Source organism: Ammospiza caudacuta, chromosome 8, assembly GCF_027887145.1.
Source record: "Ammospiza caudacuta isolate bAmmCau1 chromosome 8, bAmmCau1.pri, whole genome shotgun sequence".
NCBI lineage: Eukaryota > Metazoa > Chordata > Aves > Passeriformes > Passerellidae > Ammospiza > Ammospiza caudacuta.
The window spans coordinates 7,260,082-7,272,937 of NC_080600.1; the positions used below are offsets into that span (position 1 = coordinate 7,260,082).

The window sequence follows — 12,856 nt, forward strand, 5'->3', positions numbered from 1 at the left end:
ATCTGCTCCCAGGGCCAATATTAAAGACTGGACCAGTTCAAACACAAGCTCAGGCTCCAAGCAGCAAATTCTCTGAGTTCTCTTCAAAACACAAGCTGGCATGATTTTAAAAGCAGCGTTTGGGTACACACCTCATCCCACATCCTTACATTCCCAGCTTTAATTTGTCCCAATTTTTGAGCATTAACAGCTGCCTGGATGCCACACTCATGGCTGGAATGAGATGATCTCTAAGGTCCCCTCCAACAAAACCACTGTGGGATTCTGTGGAAAGGGAAGGTGCCACAACTGGATGCTGATATATCCATTTTAAAGAAAGGAAGTCTAAGCCTATACCACACCTGTTGGAAGGATCTGTCCCCTGACAAAGGAAAACATGGCAATAAAAACTGTATTTCAGCCCAAATTTTATTCCTGGTGTTCAGATGAGGGATGGTTTCTGTTGGGAACACACAATTAATTAGATGTCTTTTAAATACACAGAAGGAATCGGTTTGAAACACCTTAAAAATGGGCAGGGAAACAAAAGATTTGGGGTCACAGATGACCTAACACACCCCATATTTTAAGCCACAATAAAAACCTCCTTCCATATAACAAAGAGGTGAACAAACACAGAAGATGACACCCTTCAAAGAGAAAATACCTCCAGCGTAAGTGATTGCCAAAGCAACGTATTGGAATTTGTCAGATTAATCTATTTTAAGGCAAAATCACTCTGTGCTTTCCCCTTCTGCTAGGTAATTGAGTTTCAAAACACCAAAAGGTCTATTTAAAGCCCTGCTCTGATTCTGTTGTTTATCCCTCAGATATAATCCCAAATCTAACATGGCATCAGGACCTCAGAGAGCATAATCCCTACACGGATTTAATTGGGTGCTCCAGAGCCCAAAGTAGGTGAATTAAAATTCAGCACAGCCTCAATCTCACAGAATTTACATAAAACCTCTTTTATAGTAAAATAATTTAGGCTTGTTCCCATGTTTTTTTTTAAATATTATGTAATAAAAATATTTTAAAGCTGAAGAGAGCTATCTTTCACAAGTATAAAACAGGAATTTAAACAACACAGAAGCATCAATACCTGACAGTCAATGCAGGCTCAATGCTGCCTCAGGAGCACCAATTCCACTGGAAATCTCCCCAAATTCACCCTGCCAGGCAATGTGCCCAAACAAAGCCTTGCTAACTGGAGTAAATTTAAAAGCTGGAAACTAAACTACCAAACCTAAGTTAAAAAATTACTGCTTCTCTACATCTCCAGGTGAAGTATTTAAAACAAATGCCACAAAGTTAGAAAAATTCCCCTCTAGCAAACAAATGAAGCCCATGCCCAAATCTGAGTCAGCTCCCACAAAACCAGTGGGATTTCTGAAGCACTGACACTTAATTTGGCCTATAATAAGGATTTATACAAGGAATATTTTGTTTTCCTCCAAATAATTAATAACCAGAACATAAGCCAAGAGCTTCCCTGGTTTTCACAGGCTCCAAACCAAGTTACCCCTGTTATACATCACTGTGTGCAGCAGGACCCATGTAATCCAATTCTTCCAACATTTATGTCATTCCCATTGTTTTTTTCCTAGAATTGCAGCCCCTAAGCTGCTGAACTAATTGGACATTAAATCTGTGGAAGTCAAAACTCCACCAAGTCCCAGGCAGAGTTTGCCCTGCTCCCACTGTCCATCTACATTTGTGGAATGAAAGCAAACAATGCAGCATGAAACCCCTGCTCCCAGCCCCTGAACATCTTCATTTCAGCAGGTGGGGACTGGAAAGGGATGCTATTAATTTATTATTATTATTGTTATTGTTATTATTATTGTTATTTGTAAGTTCCAGCTGAAGTTTAATAGTCAGGCAAAAGCCAACAGAATTATTTTGTCTCCTTCTAACACCCATAAGAAAACTCCATGAAAGAGGGAGCTTAAGCTGAAGGAGGGAAAGGGTTAGATGGGATATTGGGAATTAGGAATTGTTCCCTGGGAGGGTGGGCAGGCCTGGCACTGCCCAGAGCAGCTGTGGCTGCCCCTGGATCCCTGGCAGTGTCCAAGGCCAGGCTGGACACTGGGGCTTGGAGCAGCCTGGGACAATGGAAGGTGTGCCTGCCCATGAATGGGATGGGCTTTGAGATCCCCCCCAACCCCATCCTGGGATTCCATGAACAGTGCAGGCCCCTGGGAAGCAGAGATGGAGCTGGGAGGACCAAGGAGGAGGAGGGTGGGTTCCCTGAGTGACTGGGATCCCCCAAAGGTGACACTAAACCACCAGATTTTGTTTGGTCTCTTGCTGGAAGAGGTTTCTCTTCTGGTCCACCACTCACCAGGAGTGTTTTCATGATTCCACAACTGTTAAGGCTGGACAAGACTTCTGAGATGACCAAGTGCAGCCATCGATCCATCATCCCCCAAACCCTGTCCCCCAGTGCCACATCCCATTTTGTGAACACTTCCAGGGATGGTGATCCCACCCCTACCCTGTTCCATGCCTGAGCACCTTCCCAGGCAAGAAATCTTCCCCAATATCCAAGCTAAGTGTTATTTCTGGATCAGACAGACTGACATCTTCCCCTTGGAGCAGCACAGGGTATTTCCAGCAGGGATTTCTCTGGGGCTCAGGGCCTCCTCTCAGTGTGTGGGAAGCCAGGCTCCCATGCTGGCTGCAAGGACAATGTGGGTGGGAAGGCAGAGATGCTCTCGAACTGCAGTGACACTCCATGCCACACAGAGCTCCAAGATTTCCTCTCATTATACTCCCACATTACACCAGGGTTTCTGACAAGTCTATTTTCTTCCAAACAACCTTTTGTCCTAAAACAAACCACTCCAAACACTCCAATAATCAGAACCAGTTCAGAGGGACATTATGCTTTCCTCGACAAACGCAGCATTATAATTGTTGACAAATCCTTTCATTTTCCCTTTTATTTCTTTCTAAATGCAACAAGTTCACACCAATTTCACCTGCTTAGCTGCAAATAATACCCAAACAACTCCAGTTTCCTGCAATACCAACAACCTCACAGGATGCTGCATGCTTTCCTCTCTCAGGCTCCTCTCCTTTGCATGGAAAAAGAACCATGGAGTCACAGAATCATTTAGGTTGGAAAAGCCCTCTAAGATCATCAAGTCCAAGAGGAAAAGCACGTTAAGAAGTGAAATAATTCCCTTTAAATCTTCATGATGGTGGTGGTGTCAGCTTTCTAAGTAACAGCATGTCCTAATACATCCACTGCTCAAATTTCAGAAAGCAGGGAATGCCATCAACAACCTCGTTCCCGGGGAGAAAACGAGGACAGGATTCCTTGGAAATGCAAAACTGAAAAGCTCTGCTAAAACCCACTTCAGCAGCTCCAAGAAAGGTGTTGACAAACAGCTCTTGGGGTTATCAAAACAGGCTGTCCCAACCCAGAGTCTAAAATCACTCCATCAGGATTCTCCAGAGATTTTCCTCAGAGGATCCCAGTGCAGCACATAATGAATGTTATTATGTCTGGGAGACAACAACCTTGATCTGAGGTCACTTAGAATTTCCCCTCTCAAAAACTGTCAATAAAACTCTGACATTAAATCCTACACAGAACAAAATAAATTCCCCAGAAGGGGAAATAAAAATCCTTGTGCTAATCCAGGTATTTAACAGCAAAGGCAGGAGCAGCTCCAACCAAACTGATCTTAGATCAGTGAAAAAAAGGAAGAGCCCCAAAGTGCTTGGAGAGAGAGAGAGCAGAGTGAAATCAATCCCCCAGCCAGGCTAAGAACAGGATTCAAGCAATTAGTAACTGCACCAGGAAAACAATTTCACGCTGAAACCAAACAGCCAAGAAACTGGAGCATAATTTAGGAAAACAAACCAGAGAGAGCTGGATTTCAGGGCATGGGAGGCATCAGGAGCACGCTGCAGGAGCTGACTGTTCCCCCTGCTGAAGGCTTTCAAGCACTCTGAAGATATCTTTCCTGCACTTCCTCCTTCTCCCATAACCTGTGATTATCAGGATGCTTGAAATAAGATTAAAGACACAGAGTGTTGCTAAAATGCAGGAAAATGGTACATTTGATGCAATCATGGAATTGTTTGGGTTGGAGGGACCTTAAAGTTCGCCTTGTTCCAACTCTTGCCATGGGCAGGGACACCTTCCTCTATCCCAGGGTGCTCCAAGCCCTGTTCAACCTGGCCTGGACCACTTCCAGGGATGGTGAATATTTATTCTTCCCAAAAATGTCTCAACCTGCAGGACACGCTCCCAGCTCTGCAGACTGTAAGAAATGATAATTCCAACTGCCTTCCCACCACCCCCTAAGCCGCCCTCTCCCCAGCAATGGTGCTGGTTGGATTCCAGCCCTGGTAATCAGAGCTGTATTGTGATGGGTTCTGTTATTTGAGCTGCAAATATTTAATCAAATTTAATAAAATTGGACTACACGATATGGCGGTTTTAAATTACCAGCACAAAGCCAGAGCCTTGCCTGGTGCCAAAAATCTGAAAAGCTCACCCGTAATAAAGAACTTTATTTAGGATGGGCTCCAGCCTTCCCTGCCTTTTGTTTACACCAGACTGTTCAGGAGCCTTTCTTCTCCAAGCAACTTAACATTCTTGGCACTGGGAATTCTGCAGGATATTGCTGTGCCAGAGCCTGACGTGCTGTTGCGTTGAAAGGAAAATAAAAGAAAACAATGAAAAAAAGAAAATAAAATTCTCCCCTGAACCTCACAAAAGTGAACTCATTTGTATCCCAGACCAGTGCCCAGGAGATTGATGTGCTGGTGCCCAAAAAGAACAAGCACCAGCGTTCTGGCAAACCAAAATCAGCTGAACATCCTCCTGCTGGAAAACAACAATGGGTTTGGTGGCTTGCACTCCTTAATAATGTGATTAGCTCCATTCATCATCCTTAATTCCCCCTGTCTGACAGCAGGAGCTCACCCAGCAGGAGCTTCGGTGAGACAGATCCCAGTTTGGGAAGCAGCACAGGGTGGGTGAGATGTGCAGATGTCTTCCTTCTCCTACAGGAATTCCCTTCCAGGACACTGCGAGCAAGAAGGGTGACTGATGCTCAAAGCCAATCTGACAGGGTGCCCTGAGGTGATGAGCCAGGCAGGTCTGGGAGCATGTCAAAGCCCATTTCTGCTGTGGTAATGCTGACAGGGTGGGAAGGGATCACCTGGCACCACAAGGCATAGGAAAGAGCTAAAAATCTCTTGGAATCAAGCTGCCCACAGGCCCTAAGTGATAGGTTTGGTGCCAAGGGATGTTTTCCTGTGTGAATCCCCAGGGCAGCCTGCAAGCTCTTCCATTTCCCAGGAGCAGAGAGGAGAGGATGCCCTGTCCTTCAGCAAACCCAGTTTTCTAAGCTTGGCTTTTGGAGTCCTCCAGGAAGGGCACAGTAAGAAGTACCATCCCCAAAGCCACAGGGACACCTTTCCTGGGGGAAACCCATATATTAAAGCCAATTTTTGACTGGGTTCTAGTGCAGCTGAAGTGCTTGTTACTCATCAAGCAACCAACCCAAGGGGGAACAGAGACAACTGCACGGATGGGACTCCATCCAGCAGGGCAGGTGCTACAGTTCCTAGTGAGACATTTCCAAAAGGGGAAAACTTCATCACAGAAAGGCTGGTCAGGCATTGGAACAGGCTGTCCAGGGCAGTGGTCAATCACCATCACTGGAATTGTTTAAAAAAACCCATGAATGTGGCACTTGGGGCCATGGGTTAGAGGTGGCCTCGGCAGTGCTGGTTGAAGGTGATCTTTGGATCTTTTCCAACCTTAATGATTGTGTGATCTTTCCAGAGAAGCTTTTTTTGCTGCCCTGCAGTGATTCCCAGCAGGGCCAGTGAGCAGAAGAGCTCCCTCAATGGGGCAGAGCTGTTCCCCGAAGGCAGCAGCCCTGAGCTGGCTGGGTTGGGAGCCCAGGCTGTGCTGGCTCAGGCATGTGCTAGGGAGCTGAGGAGCACAGCCAAGCCAAACAACCTGGTTTACATAATACAGGCTTGAGGAGTAACTGACCTGCTCAGCCACCGTGCAGGGAGAAGCCAGACTGAAAGAGAACTGTCTAGGTGTGAACCAAACCCTCGCAGGAAGCCCCGGTGCTTGCCCTGGCACAAACCCCCTTATTTACCTCAGGTACAAACTCACACATAAAATGCAAATCCCCCCAAGAAATGAACTTTTTCTCAGTACTTTTCTCACTCAGCAAACACACTTGGGCTGGGGACACACAAATCTCTGTGAGAGCTTTGGGTTTGGGAAAATGTTGAAGATTGCCATGCAAGATGTTTTCCATTCCCATCTGTATGGCAGATTACCTTTGTCAAGTGGGCAGTTTGCTTTATCTCTCTCTCTGAGTGACCACATTCACACCTCCCTAGAAGGGGACATTGCTGATAACAGACTATTGAATGTCACTGCATGGCTGATAAGAACTATAACATCCCATTGGGAGATGTGAGCCCAGAGGGAGGAGCCAAGCATTGCTACCCAGATATAATCCAGAGGTGTTTGGGACACCAGCACGGCTTTCTCCACGGGATTCCCCAGAGGAACAGCAGCTGCCTCTCCTTCCACTGGATCTCCAGAGGAAGCATACATCCTTCTCTACAGATCCCCCTGCTCCAACAGAACCACCCCTGACACTGCAGGAGGGCTGCAGCCACATTTCCAATGGGACTGCCACCAACAGCCTGACCCACAGGGTGTCAGGCTGGGTTCTGACTCTGTCGCTGTTGTTCTAGTGTACTGCATTGTTTATTTTATCTTTTTTTTTTTCTTTTCCTTATTAAAGAACTGTTCTTTCCTGCTCCCATATTTTTGCCTGAGAGCCCCTTAATTTAAAATTTACAGCAATTCAGAGGGGTGAGGAGGGTTTACATTCTCCATTTCAGGGGAGGCTCCTGCCTTCCTTAGCAGACTCCTGTCTTTCCAAACCAAGACAGAAAACATCTCCCAAACTTTGACACACAGCTCTCACACACCCCGGAGCAGCCCCAGGCTCCCGGGAACACTGGGAGCACAGAGACAGGTGAAGGGGGAGCAGATGGAGAGGGAAACAAAGCACAGCCTGGAATCCAGCTTTTGGCAGCATCCCTTTTTCAGGAAGATCAGATCAGAGGGCTGAGCATGACGCAGGGACGGGCAGTGTGGCCAGGGAAGGGCAGCCCTACCTGTTTTTCTGAGTGGGAAGTCGTCTTTGGAATCGTACATGCCCAGGACTGGGTGGTTGTAGGTGCCGGAGACGCCGCTTTGGGGTGGGGAGCTCTGGTCCAGAGAGCTGTGCTGGGTCTTCCTGCACAGGAGGAAAGAGAAGAAGGGACAAGCTTTACACCAGTGACACAGAGAGGACCAGCCTGACACCTCAGGGAGCGGGGAAGGGGGCAAAGGCAAAGCTGTGAACCCCCAGGGCAGCCTGTAAGCTCTTCCATTTTCCAGGAGCACAGAGGAGAGGATGCCCTGTCCTTCAGCAAATCCAGTTTTCTAAGCTCAGCTTTTGGAGTCCTCCAGGAAGGGCACAGTCAAAAGTACCATCCCCGAAGTACTTTCTCCTCCTGGGCACTCCTACACAAAACCCCACTAAAATCCAATACACAGGAAGGCAATTCACTTAGTTTTCAGTGTAAGACTCCACCTTGGCTCAGCTCATACCACAAGTATAAATTCTAAGATGGTTAATTCTGTATCTTGGTTTTGCTAAGTCATCTTCCTGAATCTCAGCACAGGTGAGACCTCAAATTGAGCACTTCCCTCCCCAGAATAAGCCCCCAGCTCAGCAGAGAGAGCCCAAGGCTGAAGCCGTGGCACACAGGTGGCCCCCTGCCCTTCTTCCTGCCTGTCCTCCCATCCCAGGAGCTCAGCAGAGACAGGGCCAAAGCACTCAGCACCTTTCCAGCTCAACTTCCCCGAGATGATAATTTATGGCTTTGTTTGAGCAGGCTGCTGGAAGTAAATTACAGTCTGTTTGCTGAGGATATTAAATAATGAATGAGTTTTCTCAGCCTCCTACCAGTTTGTTGGCTGCATCTTTCCTGCTTAATGACTTGTACCCAGCTTTGCTGTTTCTCAGGAGCTCCACCAGCCTGGGAGAAGGCTCCAGCCAGCAGAGCAGCTCCATCTGATTTAGCCATGCAGGTGACACTCACTGGGCTCTCACAACTTTATTTTAAATAAAACAGAATTTAAACCCCCTATTTCTTCAAAATACTAAAGGATTTAGGACAATGGAGAGCAAGCATTTTGTAAAAAAAAAAAAAAAAAAGGGGAATATTTGAAATTTTGTACTGCCTAAAAACCAAGCTGAAAATATTCTCCTGCAAAAGGTTCTTCAAGGAACCTAAATGAACCATTCCCAGCTGGAAATTGCACAAATTCACACCATTTCTAGAGCAGTACTAATCCCTTGACTGCAAAGCTCAACTCAGAACTTGGCTGCTGAGATCAGACATCAATTCCACTGCAAGTTAAAGCCTTCAAAAAATAAGGGGCTAATAAAATACTAGGAAAACACGTTGAATTTTCTACATAATTAAGAAACTTTCTGCAAATTTTATTTGAAAATCAACATTTTCTACTCCCACAAACATTCCAGTGGGAGGTGTCCCTGCCCATGGCAGAGGGTGGAATGGGATGGGCTTTAGGGTCCCTTCAGCCCAAACCATTCTGGGATTCTATGGAAGTATGAATGACTGTGGTTTCCCAACCCTCCCTCTTCATTATCCAGATTTCTCTGCACATAAAGAAGAATGATTTCTGGGGCTCTTGCAGGGCTGTGTTTCCCACACCCACCCCATGCTGTGCCACATCCCCACCCCTGAGTGCCCCCACGCACACTTCAATCTTCACCTGCAATCGAAACAGAGACAAACTGAAAAAAAAAAAATAATCCCTCCTGGGAAGAGATGTGGCTTTTTCTGCCAGGATCTGCTCATTCCATGGGAAGGCAGCACTCCCAGGAATGATGTTTCACTCCCAGGAATCCTGGGTGCTGTGATCTGAGAGCCTTGAGCCCCATCAAGTCACACAATGACATTTTTGGCTCTATATGAACAACAGATATTTTTTTTTCTCCCTTTTCTTTTCTTTTTTTTTTTTTTTTTTTTTTAATTATGACCTAAGCAGCACAATCGAGTACATTGAAGCTATTTTCATCCCTTTGTCAGGCAATGTGCAGGAATTCAAAGGGCCTGTTTAGATGTGCTCCAGGGCTGCTGAATGACAGATATTGAGCTCTGCAAACAGGAACACATTCCCTGGCTCCAGGACTGGGCTCTGACGCTGCTCCCAGCAGCATGCACTGCTCTGCATGCCCCTTCAGGAATGTCAGAGCTCTGGGAGGAGAGGAAATTGGACACTGCATGGAGCCTGCAGACATTCCTGAAAGCACATCCCTTCATCCAAGGCATCCTCTGCTCCCTGAGCTCCTTCAAACACCCACGTGCACTGACAGAAGGGTTGGAGTGATGATCTTGGAAGTCTTTTCCAACCTTAACCATTCCATGATTTGATATTTCATCCTTCAGTCATGTCCAGCAAGGTGCACTGAATATACATCCAGACATGTGTACCTGGGCTGGAATGTTTTGTGTTCACACCTGTGGATGTTGGGATCATTCAATGTAGAATTTAATGTGCAATTTAAAGTGTAATTGTGTCTCTCTACCTGCTCGCCATGCAAACACTCAGTTGAACTCCCTTCCATGGCTGCTGGCACAAGCACTGCTGACAGCTTCCCAGGGACATCACAGAGAGCAGAAACTCCTGGGAGCCAGGCTGCCCAGTTGGTTCAGAATCCAGGAGAGGGACACTCTGACAGTGCAGTTCCCAAGAACCTCCTCTGCTGCAGCCTGTCACAAAATCCCAGAGTGGTTTGGACTGGGACAGAGGTTAAACACCACCTTGTTCACCCCTTTCCACCATCCCAGGTTGCACCAAGCCCTGTCAAACTCGGCCTTGAGCATTTCCAGGGCTGGGACATCATCCTAGAGGTCTCTTGCAGCTCTAGCATCTCTGTGATTCCACGCCAACAGAACATTTTTCCTGTCCCAGCCACTGACATCAGACCATCACGGTGCTCAATACCCTTAAGAGACTTTTTTTTTTCCTAAAGCAATGCTTTCCATTTTTAATAAAAAAAAACAAAAAGGAATTCACAAACCTTAATAAGAGCAAGGGAAGTGCTTAAAAGCAGGCTTGCTGCTTCGAGAGGCTCTCCCAGCATCTGTTAGCACTTAATGGCCTGGCCTGCTCACAGTGGGAGCATGGAGTGGATCTCCTGTGAGCCCTGCTCGTGTGTGCTCAACCCAGCCACCACCCAACTGCATCACAGCACAGCTATGTGGGGACAGGAGGGCCTCCAGAGCTCAGCTGGTAACCTATGAGATGCCATATAAATAAATACTAATATGGCAGGAATTTAAAGGTTGGTTCTCCTTTTGAAAAAAAAATATATATATATATTATTTTTTTAATGGAATGGAAAAGAAAAAAATCCTCAACTTCTGCCTGAACAAGTGAAGGATGCATTTAAAAAATCCTGTGCTGCTGCCATCTGCCCTCCTTGAGGGCTCAGCAGGACAATTCAGCACTGAGAAAGAGCTGTGAGGCCCCAAGGCTTTGTCCATCTTGGGTTAGCATCCAGAATAACAATCCTCACCCCACCACAGAGCAGATGGAAAATGAGGGGATGGCATGACCTGAAATATTTGTGCAAAGGTTTGTGTTGTCTCTGCCTGTTGGCATCCCTGGAGCATCACAGGGAAGGGCTGTTAGGATGCCTGAGTGCCACAACAAACCCAAACCACACTTTGGTGCTCAGAAAGTTCTCAGCCCCAGCTGAGGCGACATCCTGAAACCCCGAACACGACGTGGCTAAAAACCTGCAGCAGCCCTGGCCTTGCATCACAGGGAATCCCAGGATGGTTTGGATGGGAAGGGATTTACAGCTCAGCTCATTCCTCCCCCTGCCATGGCAGGGACACCTTCCACTATCCCAGGTTGCTCCAAGCCCCATCCAGCCTGGCCTGGGACACTTCCAGGGATCCAGGGGCAGCCACAGCTGCTCTGGGCACCCTGAATTCTAACTGACCTTGCACCACTCCTGCATTAACTGTTATTTTAACCATCCCTTAAAGAAATGGAGGCTCAGAGTCTTCAACCACCTTTAATGAAATCCCCAAGTCTCAGATTAGATTTTCAGAGATGTATTAAAGCTGCTCAATCTCACTTTGCCTCCAATAACATCTAAATTCTTCTGCCAACTCCACATCAGCATTTCTGTCCTGGCTCAAAGCTGGGATAGCTTTCAAATTTCATTGCAGCTCAGTTTCTGGAATTTGGAAACATCTTCTGGCTATGACCTCATCCTCCCTCTACACACGTTCATTTCTTAAGACTTAAAACACTGTCAGTACTTCAGCTTGAACATTAATTTCATGGCAAAATGAAATTACTTTTGTAACTCAAAATTTCATGAATTTTGAGGTCACTAAAGCAAACATCCAAAGCACTTTGGCTTTTTATTTAATAAAGACAATGACAAAATCATAGCAGAAGAAACTTCTACTATCACATCAAATTTCTGTCACATCAAATTTCTGTCTTCAGTACAATGAAAAAGTTGATTTCTGAAACTGAAACTGGAGACCTGCAGTTGAAAACAGAGATGCTGGGGCAGTTGTAATTAGAAATACAGATTGGATCCACTGGGTGTTTCCAGTAAGAAAGTAAACAAAACTTCCAAGTCTGAGAGCTTAAGAATAGCAATAAGTGTTAAAAGTTTTAGAATGCAAGGCTTAAGTATGAGCTGCAGGAATTCACTGAATCATAGAATATCCTGAGTTGGAAGGGACCCACAAGGATCATCAGATTCCAGCTCCTGAACATAAAAAACTATTTCTCATTTGACTAAAGTTCAAGTTTTATAACAGAAGGTGGGATCAAATCCTGGGTGAAAAGCTGTAGGATTTATAAAAGCTGATCTCTGACTGTAGAACTTGTGAGTTTGAATAATTGTGGATTACAGATGACACAGAGACCTCTCTCTACACACAGAGCATTGTGACACCAGACACGAAAACCACTCACACCTCTGGAAAACCCTCTGGAAAAGGCATTTTGGGAATGCACAGGGATCCTGCCACTGCTCTTGCTCATCCCACAAGCACATCAGGTGCATTCCCTCAGGGAACTGGGGACAAAGGTGGCACTGGCTGAGCCCTGCAGAGAGCCCAGCACCACTTACCCGTACCAGAAGCGAGGGTCGCTGGATATGCAGTGGTTGAGATTCCGGTGGGCCAGAGCCTTCTTCTTGTTCAACACAAATTCCTGCAACTTCATCTTCACTTCTGTGCTTGCCACTGCACCTGCAATTACAAAATAAACATTTAAAAAAGGTTGTTAAATCAATTCGTGTATTTGAAGGCATTTTAAATTTCTAAAATAGATCCCAAATAAAATCTTTCATTTCCAGTCCAAAAAACAAGAACTTTGCTTTCAAAGAGAGAAGAACAAAGTGCCTCCAGTAAGGAGCTCTCCTTTTTTATCCCTTTAGCTTGGCATAGATTCACAAGTTATGTTTGAAAACACAGATGAAATTGGGTTTATTTCACCAGAAGAGGATATTACACTTGCAGAGAAGCACACTCAGAATAAAGCACTTGTCCGGGGTATCCCAGCTCTCTTTGAACCACAGTTATTTAAGAAAAGGGGTCTTGTGCACCCTCAAGTTGTTAAATGTCACATCTAAAAGCAGAAGGGGAATGAGCCCAGTGGCTCATGTGTAGGTTTTGTCTTGAAAACCCCTGTAAACAGGGACCTCTTTGTTCCCAATCTCTGTGCACACCACCACCGACGTAACATTTCGCT

General features: G+C 45.9%; 1 protein-coding gene across 1 annotated transcript in view; it reads right to left on the reverse strand.

Moving 5' to 3' along the window:
- HDAC4 (histone deacetylase 4) overlaps positions 1-12,856 on the reverse strand; it is a 178,311-nt gene that overhangs the window by 53,361 nt on the left and 112,094 nt on the right. Inside the window, exons 6-7 of the mRNA XM_058809255.1 lie at positions 12,234-12,354; positions 7,165-7,286 (exon numbers count right to left, since the gene is read on the reverse strand). Coding sequence (XP_058665238.1) covers positions 7,165-7,286; positions 12,234-12,354 — 243 coding nt within the window. The remainder of the gene's footprint in view (positions 1-7,164; positions 7,287-12,233; positions 12,355-12,856) is intronic.